General features: G+C 46.2%; 1 protein-coding gene across 1 annotated transcript in view; it reads left to right on the top strand.

Moving 5' to 3' along the window:
• Nucleotides 1–14,649, top strand: part of KCNQ3 (potassium voltage-gated channel subfamily Q member 3) — a 401,091-nt gene that overhangs the window by 346,226 nt on the left and 40,216 nt on the right. The window contains exons 3-8 of the mRNA XM_025394348.1: nt 154–280; nt 3,866–4,038; nt 8,633–8,788; nt 9,883–9,993; nt 11,563–11,658; nt 13,820–13,914. Coding sequence (XP_025250133.1) covers nt 154–280; nt 3,866–4,038; nt 8,633–8,788; nt 9,883–9,993; nt 11,563–11,658; nt 13,820–13,914 — 758 coding nt within the window. The remainder of the gene's footprint in view (nt 1–153; nt 281–3,865; nt 4,039–8,632; nt 8,789–9,882; nt 9,994–11,562; nt 11,659–13,819; nt 13,915–14,649) is intronic.

Below are 14,649 nucleotides of genomic sequence, written 5' to 3'. Positions count from 1 at the left end.
CCTTCCCCGCCCCCATCCCCAGCCATCCATGCCAACCAGACAACCAGCAACAACACAGAAATGGAGTTCTTCAGAACTTCCGAATAGAAATCACTAGCTCTCGACAAGTGGGTCCTGGTTAATCAGTGCCTCTCCATATGCTCTTCCATGCAGGAGACATTTGCTATTTTCATCTTTGGAGCTGAGTTTGCTTTGAGGATCTGGGCTGCTGGGTGTTGCTGCCGATACAAAGGCTGGCGGGGCCGACTGAAGTTTGCCAGGAAGCCCCTGTGCATGTTGGGTAAGTCCTGACCCTGAGCCTCCCAGCCTCCTCAGTTCTCTTCTTTTGGGGCATTGTTTCTCTGAGAAAAGTTTAAGCAGCTATTCTGGGAAATCACGCGGCACTGTGGAGGCCAGCCCAGCCCCTGACACTGCCTAGATAAGAAGGGACAGTGTCAACCTTCCGGGTCGTCAGATTCCTCCTTCTGTGACTGGTCCTCATAAGGACTGCACAGGGCAGGGATTCTTAATTGGCGGTGGAGGGTGTCACTCTTGGCAATTGGGTTGTGGAGCAGCAAGCCGGTTACATCCCTGGACTAGTAGCACCCCCAGTCACTGTGACAATCAAAGTTCTCCACAGATTTCCAGACGGGTTGGGATGGAAACTGTAGGCGTGACACCATGGCTGGCTGAGAATCTACTTCTACAGCATCACGTTATGTCCATTGTACAGAAATAGAAACAGAGGATCACAGAGCTGAGTCATTTTTCAGTCATGCAGGAAAGAGCGGATTCTGTCCTAACACCCAGGTGTGGTCTTGCTTCTTAATCCAGTGGTTGCTTTGAGAGGTGTCACTGGAATCCTTCCATTTGTGTGCAGGCAGTTTGATAGTAGAGAAGGTGGACGCTCTCCCCAGCCTACTAGTTCAGTGTGGACTAAAATCTGTGGATTCACAGGACAAAATCTCCTTGAGTGATGGATAGGAGTCTTGGAGCTTCAAATCCATGGGAAGGTTAGAATTATAGGATCATAGTGTCAGGGCTGAAAGGACCTCCAAAGGCATTTAGTCCAACTTACCATTGTGTCTGATGCTCCAGTCCCCAGCAGCAGCAGTTAAGTGGTCACCTGGGCTCTGCTTGCGTGCCCCTAGTCACAAGGTGCTCACCACTTATCCAGGCATTTATCTTATTTTAACTCCTCTGACACTCTTCAGGTATTTGAGTCTAGACATTTTATTCCTCCTCTCCACTCCAGAAGAGTCTTCTTTTACCAAGAAACAATGTTATCAGTGGCTTCCACTTACCTTACATCATGCATTCTCAGCATCGTACTCCCTCTGCTCTGAGCATGCTACTCATTCTTCACTTTACTTTTGAAAACTCATTCCCAAGACTGAACACAGTCATTCGGGGATGGACAGCCAGTTCAGAGAAGAGCTGGACCATATCCTTTGTCCCAGGTGCCAGGCTTCTCTCCATGCAGCCTAGAGTTGCATTGTCTTGCCTACTCCCAGCTGAAGTCTCTGCCCTATTCCCATCTACTGCTAAGGTTGGACTTATGAGGTTTGGGGGTTTTTCTCAGCATTTTGAATGTATGGGAGGTATGTGAGTGAGTGTGTGTGTGTGTGTGTGTGCAATGTTGGAGGACTTTTTTCATGATTTTTTCATATTTCTTCTCTCTTCCTTTGCCCTCTTTCAGTATCTAATCCCCACTTTTCTTTCTTTCCTCTCTCCTTTTCCTCCTTCCAAGTTTTTTGCAAGTGCAATACAATTAAGCAGGCTTATTTTTCTTCTTTGGCGTGACCGATCCAAGGCTGACCAGAAGTTCTGAGTGTGTGGGTGGTAGCTTTATGATGGACTGTGCCCACATTCAAAAGGACTCCTTCCCAGTTTGAGAACATCCCAACAGATGGAGCCCAGACCCCTGCAGGACAGGTGCATCCCCCATGGGGCAATATCCACTATTTTAAGATCAGTTGCAGTCACAGAGCTCCAGGTCTCCCTCCACCCTCCCTGGGGAGATGAGGCTGGGCCTCAGTATCACACGGTCCTTGCTTAGTGTTGCCATGTTTTCCAGTGTACTCACATCCACTTCTTCCATAATGTGGCCCTATGGGAAATGTTGTCTTTCCCTGTTTTAGAGAAGAGTATGGTTATCACGCCCATGAACATGATGGCCTTCATACTCAAGGCAGTCTCAGACCCTGCCATTCTGAGTAAAAATGGTTCAGAAATGCCTCATGGAGCATCTTAGACCATAGTGTTTACTACACATCTTGGCGTTCTTTTGTTTTCTCTACAAGCATTATAGATGGATAGTTTTGCACCGATAATCTGAGAAGCCTGGCAAATGATGCAGATGTATCAGTATCCAGAGGTTTGACCCCTAGGTTTTTCCAAAGGTCAGGTACACCTGGGGGACACTTTAACAAGGTAGGAAAGACATCAGCTTTTTGGCAAATGTGACTTGATATGAGTTGAGGAGGTTATTCCAAGCTGAGAGACCAGAACACACGAAGATATGGAGATATGTGCTCAATGAACTACAAAGGCTTCTGGCAGATTCCCAGGAGCCAGATCACAGAGGGCTTTGCAGAGCTTGGACTTTTCCCAGTGGACAAATATTTCTTTAAGTGTATTTCCTGGAACCCTTGGAGCCCTTGCAAAAAAGTAGTTCTGTGGTCAAAATATTTTGGGAAAGACTATACTTCACTTGTAAAATTGAGAACCACAGTGTATATCTGCAGATTAAAGACTCTGTGAAGCCCTGCAAACCCCATAAATATGTACAATTATTATGTTTAAATAAAAAAAAGTAATGACACTGAAAATAAATAACACTAATAATTTTTTAAAACCAACTTAATGGAGTTTTTCCCCAAATTTACTTGGCCATGTGGTCCTTTTTACTTGGTAACTGTCTGCAGGAAAGTAGGGTGATAATTGATATTGGAATTGACTACAACAAGGAAATAGAAAAGAGATCAGTTCCTCCCTCTTCCATACTAGATGATTTGATGTCAAGAGCCTACTTAACCATCTCAAGTGTCTCGTCCCCTTGTTCCATCTCTGAAATGTCTGTAGTGGACATTTTCATGCCATCTCCTGTTACCAACATCCCACGTCATGGCTGAGCCTATCTTCTTTCCACAATCTACCCCAAGGCCTTCTCTCCAGTGTAGCTCAGATGTGTGGGGGCGTTGACAATGCTATGGATGACCCTCAACCAGCAGGAGGCAAGAAACAGATGTCCCAGCCTTCCGTTTTTCAGATGGATAATCTTGGGAAGTCTGTCTACAACTCAAAGGACTCAACAGTGACCTTGATAACACCCCCTTACATTGTGTGTGTGTGTGTGTGTGTTTACATTCTCTCTCTTTCTGCCATCACTTCTACTTCCTAAGATCATCTTCCAGTAAGTTACTTGAACCCAAGTTCCTACCTCAGGTGATGCTTTTAGGAGAAACACAAATGGAAACAGTGTCTGAGTGTCAGGCTTCACCTCCATAGACTGAGCAGTTGCAGATCTCCTCTGGGGGCCCCAGAGTGAATCTCAAGGACCACACTGCGGGGGGCCTTGGTGAATTGCTGCTCTGCAGCCAGCATTAAAGTGCGGTAGGCCTATTTCCAATCCCAACCGAACTACTTCTGGCCAGGTGGCCTTGGAAAGGCACTCAGGCTCAGAGCTTCAGCTTCCTCATCAGTCACGAGGGAATAATCTCACTTACCATGTGTGGTTGGTGGCAAGATTCAACAGCAGTGCTCAGATTGTCCCACTGCTTGGCACATGCTGATCTGCCAGCAAACAACACCTATGATGATGCCAGTGCTTTCGCTTGACCTTCCTTTCCCTCTTCCCTCCCACTCTGTCTGTCCTCTCTCCCAGACATCTTTGTGCTGATTGCCTCTGTGCCAGTGGTTGCTGTGGGAAACCAAGGCAATGTTCTGGCCACCTCCCTGCGAAGCCTGCGCTTCCTGCAGATCCTGCGCATGCTGCGGATGGACCGGAGAGGCGGCACCTGGAAGCTTCTGGGCTCGGCCATCTGTGCCCACAGCAAAGTAAGTGTGGTGGAGAAGCTACAAGACCACATGGGCTTCCCACCCACCGGTGCCCTTCCATGGCATCCCTTCCTTTACAGTGTCCCCAGAAGGCAGTCATTCTGCCACCCTTGATGATAACGACAAAGAGCAAGAGGAGGAGGAGGAACAGGAAGCGACGGGGCTGGGGTGGGGGCATGAGCAGGTGTGGTGCAGGGAGCAGGAACAGGTGGAGCTGAGCTTAGGTATCGGCTCCACCATATGCAAATGACTTTGGCCAACTTGCTCAGCCCTCTTTGGCCCTCAGTTTTCTCACTTTTAAAATAGGGATGATAATGCCTATTCCTTCCGAGTTGTGAGAGGATGGAATGAGCTCATTCAAGGCCACATGCAGCGGGAGAAAAAGGCTTGGGAATCCCACAGGCTGGTTTGAATCTGAACTCTGCCTCTGTGACGTTGAGAATTTTTTGTGCCTCGGTTTCTGCATTTATAAAGTTAGAATAATAATGCACTGACCTCATAGGGTTAGATGAAGATGAAATGAATTGATATGTGACGAGCACTGAGAAGGTACCCAGCTCATAGAGATTGTCCAGTTGCAAGCGTTATATAAAGCCCAAAGCACAGTGCCTACAACTTAGTGCTTGACAAGGACTAACTCACCTCATGAATTAGGCACTATTGCCACCCCATTACACTGATAAGGAAGAAAACACAGAAAGGGGAAGTACCTGCTCAAGGTCACACAGTGGGACACAAACCATAGCAGTCCACTTCTAGGGTCTGTGTCCAGTGGTTTCCTGCTGGCTACGGTGGTGCTCACCTCTCCCAAGTAGATCAGAATCCAGGAGGGGTGGAACTCAGTCCATTCCTTTTCCAGAGCCCCATGTGGTTGAGCAGGTGTGGAACCCAAGCAGCCAGAATCCAGTTCATTTGGATTCATGGTACTGCCTGTGTTTCTTTCCTATTCTTAGCCCAGGTCTTTGGTAGCACTTTGTTTTAATCTAGCTGCTTTAACTGGATTCTGGAGGAATGAAGAAAAACCCCTGTGTCTCAGCTCAGGCAGAAAAAAAATCCCGAGAGCAGAAATCAGAAGGAGAAATCCCTGGGATGGATGTTCTTTGGGGGTACAAAGCCAAGCTTACCTTGCTTCCCAAGAGAGTATCTTTTTGCACCCATCATGGCAGGCATAATAGATGCTGTTGTTGTCCCACCTAGGTCCCTTTTAATAGGAGCCCTGTGACCATTTCCTCAATGATTACATGCAAATATGTCACTAACACTGAAATCCCTTTCTCGGGTTCTGTTTCTGGGGAGCTGGACCTGAGGCAGTGAGCCCTGGGCAATTTAACATTAAGGAGCTTAGAGTTTTCCTGATGCATGTTAACATGACCATGCCACCTGTAGCTGGACACCTCCAAAACATACCCACACAACCCCTGGTTCTTCTGTCTCAAGGATGCGCCTAGATAACGTTGAAGGGGTAGTGGTTTCCTGTGAGATCGCATCTCAGAGTAGAATATGAGCTTGGGAGTCAGACGGCAACTTGGCTCAAAATTCAGCTCTGCCACCTTCCAGCCAGAAAGCCTTAAAGATGTCATTCTATTTTTATGAGCTTCCTCAGTGGTAAAAATGTGAATCCTCCTGGGTGCTCATGCGAGAAAAGGTGCATTTAAATGCCTGGTAAGTCATAGGTGCTCATTAATAGTAATGTTTATTATTCTGAATATGCTGTTCCCCACATACCATACATATAAGTATAGACATAAAATGGAGTGAAAGTATAAAATACCTGGGAATCTTTCAGCTTAGAATGCAATTTCTTGCCATCTGTGTTTTATTTTTCGTCTGTGCTGCTTCTGGCTGTAGAATCATTGAGGTCAGAGCATCCTTTACAGGCCCTTTTCTTCCTCCTGACCTTCTATTTTATCTTTTATCAAAGGACACGTTAATAAAACCCCTATGGGTTCAGCCATAACCCGTATCCATGGAGCTGAGCTGATTCACAGTTCTGGTCAACACTGGTGCTAAAAATTGCTGGTTTAGGCCCTTGTGCTGTGTTCCTCCAGATTATAACAGATCCCCAGTGCCTGCTGGCTTTTGCCATGTAATTACCAGAGACCATTGGAAGTTTGTGATGTAATTCCTCAGTAAATATGGTCTTGCACTGCAGCCAGACCCCAGTGAGGCAGATACTCTTTCCCAGGAGTGGGAAAAGGCTCTGGAGCAGAGTTCTCTGCATACAAACTTAGATTTACAGGCTCTTGTTAGACTCCAAAGTACATGTTGTGAGTCCTCCTGAAAGCCTGTGCTACCAGAGCGGGGAGGAAGCTCTTCCCCAAGGGAATCACCAATAGTACTGGCAAGTGGACATTTATCAATTCATTTCTTCATTCATCTCTTCATTGTACTCTGGGCCGGGTTCAATGGCTGGGTCTTCTGGGCACTCAAAGATGAAGTGTGGGAGGCTCTGTTGCACAGGGTTAAACTTTCAAAGTTAATGCTTTCACTAGAGGATAGGTCAGGTTCTCCTCCCAAAACAAATGAGCCCTAGAGCTCCCACCACCCAGCACAAAAACCTGACATCTTCTGGCTCACACTGTATCTGATATGTGCTGGGTGGGCCCCATCCATCTTGAATATGAGGACTTGAGTCACCAAAGCAGGGGAGAGGAACCTGGAGAATCCTGCAGAATGGATTTAAGGGACAAGGAGGGATTCACTCTCATCACTTTCCCATATTGGCTGAACCCCAGTACTTTAGCCTCAACTTGACTGCAGGGGAGCCTCAGTAGGTTCAGGAGCTACCTGTTGGGGAACAGTCACAGGTTCTGCCACAGAGCTGCTGGCAAAAATTGTATAAAGTCAGAATTATTTGGAATAACTGCAAAGTAAATGACTATAAAGTACAGAATTAGGACCCACTTTCACTCCTTTTTGGTGACTGTTATACCATCCCTTATTAATCTAGAACAGTCAGTTTTTATGTGCACACAGAAACAGACAACTATTTCTTTGCTTAAGTGCCAGATGAAACTTCTGACTTGCATTTGGGGACCAGAGGGTATGAAAAAACATATAAGGAGTAGGATCATACTCCACAAACAAGAAGCTTACGCTCAGGCGATCACTGGGGAAGGACTAGTCCGTGCACCTTTCTGTTCTCAAATTCCCTGCAGCACAGAACCTCGCTCACCAAAAGGAATGGCTGGCTGGGTTGCCTGTATCATCTAAGCAAACCCCTCTGCTGTAGAACAAACTCACACCAGTACAACGTGTGTGTGATGCTGTGGGCAAGGCCAGAGCATAATAGCAAGTGAGCATAATAAAATGTTGGAGGCTTGGAGAAGTATGTTTAGAAAATGGGGAGGGAATAAAGGAACCACAGCTGAACTCTATCTTTCATGGGGGAAACAAACATTAGAAAAATTTCATAGTGGAGGTGACATGAGTTGACATGAGTCTGAAGATGACTCCATGCTCTTTGGTTGGTCCCATTGTGGGAGGGCTATTCAGACTGCAGGACCCATGTGAGCCAAGTCCTGCAGGGAGGCAGGAAGCAACCCTGTCAGGAAGATTCTACTGGCCCAGAAGGGCTAGTTGACTGGCTGCAGATGGTCAGATATAGGAAAGATACCAATGTGAACAACTTTGTTCTCTGAGATGACTCAGCAAGAATGACAGACAGTCTTAAATCTCCATATTGTGTTTACCCATAACCTTGCCTTTCTTCCTGCCCAACCTACTATGATAAACCTTGAAACTGGAATAGAATGAGAGAAAGAGAGAAAGTTGGAGCTGGAAGGAGCATTAGGTCTTGTCTCCATTAGGAGTTTTGAAACTTCATTGAAGTTTCCGTCCATACCATCCTGACTATTACTTAGCACTTTTCATTAAATCACTTTACTCTTGTTTACTTAGTCATATGTCCCAGTCTATTATGTGATAATATCCATGAAATTACAGGCTTTATGCCTTCTTTTGCTTCTTTTGCATAGGCTCTAAATCAATATTTAATGTAAAGCTGCATTTCAGCAGTGGTACACATGACGATTTCAGGAACTCTGTGGCTCTGTCCCTTCATGTAAAAAATGAGGATACTAACATTTAGGAGAAGAGGAGAATCTGCCCATGGCCACACCATAAACTGGTGTCAGGGCTGGGTCTCTGTTCACAGCCTTGTCCACTATGCAGTGCTGCCTCTCGCTTGCTGCTGCTTTCCTGGTTGTACTGAGCTTTCTCCTTGCTCTACGCAGTCCTGCATAGACCCGAGTCTCCTGAGTCCTGAGCCTTGTATCAGAAGAAGCAGCCACTTCCTCCTGCCTTCTTGCCTTCCTCTGAAGCCTCTTGAGGTGTGATATTGAAGTGGTCCTTAGCTAGAAATCTTCCTCTCCTCTTGGAGCCATACACTTGTTCTGTTAATTAGTGATGAAATAACTACCATGTTACCGATCCCATTTTACAGTGATGGAAGATGAAGATCAGAGAAGGCGAGTGATTTCGCCACAGTCACAGAGCTGAGGAACGTGGACTCCAACTCCGGTGTGTCTGGCTCCAGCATCCACTCAATGACTCCCCAGTGACCACTTTTTATGTCCGCTGCTGATTCTTTCAGGAACTCATCACCGCCTGGTACATCGGTTTCCTGACACTCATCCTTTCTTCATTTCTTGTCTACCTGGTTGAGAAAGATGTCCCAGAAGTGGATGCACAAGGAGAGGAGATGAAAGAGGAGTTTGAGACCTATGCAGATGCCCTGTGGTGGGGCCTGGTGAGTCACTACCTTAGAGGCCAACTCTGTAGGATTGACCATCAGAGTCAGAGAGAGGTGGAGGGCATCACGTGAGCATGTTCAGCCAGGCAGCTGCATTCTGCAGTCAGAAGTAAGAGCTAGACCTGTTTCAGCTTGGAACCTGCTGACAGGAGACCCTCCTTCATGGTGTGCACTTGGAATTGACTTTTCTCTAGCGTTTATAAGAAGCCGGGGCTTGGAACAGCCTGGTTGCATGGTCGTTTAGGGACCTAGTCTTACCAGTCATAGGCTATTTTCAGCCAAGCCATGCTTGTGCAAACAAACCCAGTGACAGATACACACAGACCTGTGTGTGCACAACCGTACACCCACAAGGACACACAGTACTTAAGCTGGCATTCACTGAAGGCTTGCTTTGCTCCAGAGCATGTCTCTGGGTGCTTTACTTTCACTAACCTACTATAAACTCAAACAACTTCTATCATTAGCTCTTTTTAAAAATAGGGAAACTGAGGCATAAAGAAGTTAAGTAACTTCATGGTCTTTCAGCCAGTAAGTGGCTAACCTGGGATTTGAAGTCAGACAGTTAGGCTCCAGAGGCCACACTGTCAACTGCTCTGATAATCCTGCCTTTCACATGCAGATACACACGCATAAGTACACGTATACTGATAACATAAACATGTAAACACACACAGGAATATACTAAACACACCAGAAAAGACACATACACAGACATTAGACATGCACACATGTATATACAATACATACAAATATACTCACAAGCACACATATATTCACAAACATGGCTATAAATAAAATCACAAATTCGCAAATATACACACACATGAATGCTCGTGTACATACGCATTTGTAATTATTGAAATATTTGTTGACTGATTGACTAAGGTAGGAAACCCTTAAGTTATCAACAAGTCTCAAGGCATCCATATAAGTTACTAGGTACTTGGTGTCTTTTCTCCTGAGGGAACCTTGTTATAAATGGGAGCATTGCCCAAGCTGATAGAGAGGCTTATAGGTAGAGCTCAGTTGACATTTTCCTGAAGTTCCTCTCCATGGGGTACTCCATGTCTGAACTCTTCTCTCTTCAGATCACACTGGCCACCATTGGCTATGGAGACAAGACACCCAAAACATGGGAAGGCCGTCTGATTGCTGCCACCTTTTCCTTAATTGGCGTCTCCTTTTTTGCCCTTCCAGCAGTAAGTACCTTTGATATATGACATCCCCAATGTGACGTGCAGGACCCCTTACCACCTGGCCCCAGATCAGCTTTCCAGTCTCATCTTCTGTCCTCTCATACCCTACCAACTCCCTAGCCATTCCCTTAAGCATGATGATCCTGCTTTTCTGCCATGGGCCCTGCTGCTTTCCTTTGCCAAAAATTTCTTCAAACATCAACTCCTCTTTCAATGCTGCCTTCTTTAGGCTGAGTTAGTCGCTCTGGGCGTAACCCTGGGAATATTTATGTAAAGGAGTTTCTGGCCTTGTGCTAGGATTACACATTTCCAGATCTGACTCAGGCAGAGGACTGTGAACTCCTTGGGTTCTGGGATTATATTTTTCATTCATGCATTCCCAGTGCCTTGCACAGAACAGGGCCTTCATTTATGTGAGCTCCCTTCTCTTGTCCTGTTACTTACTGGCTTATGTAAAAAATACATTTCTCTCAAGAATAAGCCTTGACCTATATATGATAGAGTAACTTCCCCAAACCTGGTGTCCAGATATGTAATAATAATGAAAACAGATTGCATTTGTTGAACACACTATGTGCCTGAATCATGCCAAATGCTTTACTCACATTATTTCATTTAATCTTCATGGCAACATTATGGGTTGGGTCTGTTTTTATCTCAATTTTTCAAATGCAAAACCTGAGACTTAATTGGGTTAGTACATTTTCTACAGTCACAAGGCTATTGGGTTGTAGAGCCAGGAATCCCAAGTCCACTGGTTCTAAACCCTGGCTCTTAATCACGAAGCTTGAAAAAACTTTTAAGTAACAATCTCCCTGCCACCCACTTCATCTTCCATTCTTTCATTGGCAATGTTCTTTCTCTATTCACAGCCCTACCTTGTCTGATTTTTTTTTTTTCCTAAGCTATTTGACCTTGAGCAAATGACCTTCCTGAATCTCAGTTTTCTCATTGATGAGTCAGGACCATAGGAATGTTACAAGATCTTCAAGTTCTCTTTCAGCTTGAAAAGAGTGTGTTTCTGGCCACTTAAATCCACTGGCAAGTCTGACCTGAAAATCAAAACAGGTCCCAATTCTGGGAAGTTCTGGCTATAGTCAAAGTATGAAGTGAGAGTTCAAGCAGCTAAAATATTTTTAAAACTCAATTAACATTACTGGGCATCTATTTTGTGCAGTACCCCTTACTGGCAGTTTATACAGATTATCTCACTTTTTTCTTAACAAAATCATGCATTAGGTATTATTATCCCACATCCCTGTAGGAAAAAAAAGAAAAAAAACATGATGCAACAGGGCTAAGGGGCTTGCCCAGGCCCTCACACCTGGAAAGTGGCAGTGTCGGAATTGGAACCCAGGTCTTCCTGACTTCAAGGCTCATTTCACTTAACCAAGCTGCCTACTCTCTTCAAGAGAAGGAAGGGCTCTTTCCCCCTTCCCTCTTTGTACAATGTTGTCACCGCAGGGACTTGGAGTACAGTTCAGCCCTACAGTCCCCATTACCCTGGCAATGGAGCGGGAATGCTGGGAGAGTCTAGCTGGGGGCTGACTTCATGCCTGCCTCTCCCTCCAGGGCATCCTGGGGTCTGGGCTGGCCCTCAAGGTGCAGGAGCAACACCGTCAGAAGCACTTTGAGAAAAGGAGGAAGCCAGCTGCTGAGCTCATTCAGGTCTGTCTGCCTGGGAATGAACTGGAATGGGATTAAGATCCATGCATTTGCACATATGTGTGTGTGTGTGTGTGTGCATGTGTGCACATGTGGAGGGGACATACTCATGAACTGGGACAGGACCCAGGATTTCATGTGTGTCTGTGTGTCTTATGCGTCTCTGTGTGTGTGTGTCTTATGTGTCTCTCTGTGTGTGTGTGTATTAATGTGCCCAGGCAGGAGCAGGCCTGCTTGCACATGCTTACTTGTGGATGGCTATGGGCATTTCCATGGGTATCTATTTCACCTGTTCCTCTGTGTACTGAAGGTGACAATCCTGTCACTCATTCAGTTTCTGAGCCAAGCAAGAAATAGACACAGAACTCAAGGATCAACCTGTCAGCTTTTTTTTGATATGGTGGTGTTTTGAGCTTTTTTGAGACTCTTTTGTCCAGGCTGACGTGTAGTGGTGCGATCATAACTCACTGCAGCCTCCATCTCCCAGGCTCAAGCAATCCTCCCACCTAAGCCTCCTGAGTAGTTGGGACTACAGGCATGCACCACCATGTGCACCACCATGTGCACCACTAGACCTGGTTAATTTTTTAAATTTATTTTTTTGTAGAGATGAGGTCTTACTATGTTGCCCAGGCTGGTCTCAAACTTCTGCACTCAAGCCATCCTCCTGCTTCGGCTTCCCAGAGTTCTGGGATTATAGGTATGAGTTGTGGCACCTGGCCCCAGCTCTTTTACTGATAGTGTGCTGGAGATGAGAATTTGGTGTGGACCTCGGGCTGTACTAGGCTTTCTTCTCCTTCTACTTCCCCTCAGATTTGACCTAGGGACCCACAGGGAAGAGTCAGCCTAATGTCCAGGTGCTTAGGCAATCAGCTACAAGGAGAACAGTCTCTGTCATATCTGCCAAGCAGAGATCCCATAAGCTAAGAGAGAAAGAGATGCATTACATGTGCAAAATATTAAACCACTTTTCCCACTTGTGCTGCCCAGTAGACAACCATGGACCAGAGGATGTTGGACATGCAACTGCCAGCCTTCTGTCTCCATCACTAGCCTCACATGGGCTGGGGGTTGCAGGGAGCAGTGAGAGGTGATGAGAGAGGCAGAAGTGTTCCCTGTTTTATTTCAGAGGGAGTTCCTGCTTTGTTTTAATGGGTTATTGGAGATGAGGGCACAGTGAATAGGAAAGCAGAGTGTCCTATCAACAGCTGTCTGCTTGCGAGGGCATGGCCACCCACTCGTGAGCTTTCTCCAGTCATAGCGAGTGTCTGTGTGGTTCTGTGTGCCTGATTCAAGATGGTGCGTGATGTCATCCTGCATGTTATGGTTCTTAGGCCAGTCCCAGTTTCCAAGAGCCTGTCCCATTAACTCCCCACACCCCAAACCATCAGAGAATCCTAGAGATTCTAGGATATTTGTGTCAAAACATCTCCTAGGCTCTCTCTTGCACCCAGAAATGGTACAAAAGACTCTGTTCTCCTATCTGTTTGACTGAGAAGTCTCAGGGAACCTTCTGGAAAGAGTGGTACTTGTTTCTCTTTATTTTTAAATATTTTATTGTTTACTTTTTTTTGAGACAGAGTCTTTTACTCTGCAACCCAGGTTGGAGTGCAGTGGTGCAATCATGGCTCACTGCAGCCTCGACCTCCTGGGCTCAATTTATCCTCCCACCTCAGCCTCCCAGGTAGCTGGAACTACAGGCATGTGCCACCATGCCCAGCTTTGTTCTTTTTTTTTTTTTTTTTTTTTGTAGAGATGAAGTTTCATTATGTTGCCCAGGCTGGCCTCCAGCTCTTGGCCTCAAGCAATTCTCCCACCTTGGTCTCCCAAAGTGCTGGGATTACAGGCATGAGCCATCGCACCGGCCTTTGCTACTTGTTCCTTTCAGGGATTTTGTGCCTACCACTCCTCTCCCTCTACTCCAGTTCATCTCTCCATTCCCCCACTCACCACAACACCAATTATAGCTCCCAGATGGTCAGGAAGTTTTTCTTCCCAAAGTAGCTTCAAAAAGCCAAAAATCTCGGTTTTTCTGCATGTTGACTCAATGCACATTCAAATTCTTAGGAGTCCAGGGCTTAAACATTGTTCTGATGGTGTGGGATTCTGTGCGAAAGTTTCAGGAGGTGCCCACTCATTGTTGCCCCTCTTTTCTGCCCCTCAGGCTGCCTGGAGGTATTATGCTACCAACCCCAACAGGATTGACCTGGTGGCGACATGGAGGTTTTATGAATCAGTCGTCTCTTTTCCTTTCTTCAGGCAAGTGGGGACTCACCTGAATGCTCAGGGCATGACCAGCCATCTCTCCTGCGGTCTGTATTCGTGTCTGTGGCCTCACGGTTCCCTGGAGAACACTCTTCAGGGCAGTGGTCCTCAGTTTGGGCTGCACCCTAGAATTATCTGGGAGCTTAAACAGTTCTGGCTGGGCGTGGTGGCTCACGCCCATAATCCCAGCACTTTGGGAGGCCGAGGAGGGTGGATCACCTGAGGTCGGGAGTTCGATACCAGCCTGGCCAACATGGTGAAATCCTGTTTCTACTAAAAATGCAAAAATTAGCTGGGCATGGTGGTGTGTGCCTGTAATCCCAGCTACTCAGGAGTCTGAGGCAGGAGAATTGCTTGAACCCAGGTGATGGAGGTTTCTGTGACCAAAGATTGTGCCACAGCACTCCAGCCTTGGTGACAGAGTGAGAGTGAGACCCTTTCTCAAAAAAAAAAAAAAAAAAAAAAAGAAAGATAAAATAATCTGATTCCTATGCCACTCCTCAAGCTAATTAAGTCAGAATCCCAGGGCTGGGGCGCCAGCATCAGTATATTTGGTGCTCCCCCCCAGGTGATTCCTCTGTGCAGTCAGGGCTTCCCAGCTAGCCAGCATGGAGTGGCTGATAAGGAAAGGTCCAATCAATGTGTGAGCAGGATCAGTGGGTTGAGGAAGTGGGCAGCCCACACAATGAGCCACTCTGCAATATTGGATGCTTCTCCAACCTGGGCATG

This window comes from Theropithecus gelada, chromosome 8 (assembly GCF_003255815.1).
Source record: "Theropithecus gelada isolate Dixy chromosome 8, Tgel_1.0, whole genome shotgun sequence".
Taxonomy (NCBI): Eukaryota; Metazoa; Chordata; class Mammalia; order Primates; family Cercopithecidae; genus Theropithecus; species Theropithecus gelada.
The sequence above is the reverse complement of the archived record's forward strand: the minus strand, read 5'-3'. Positions and strand labels throughout refer to the sequence as shown.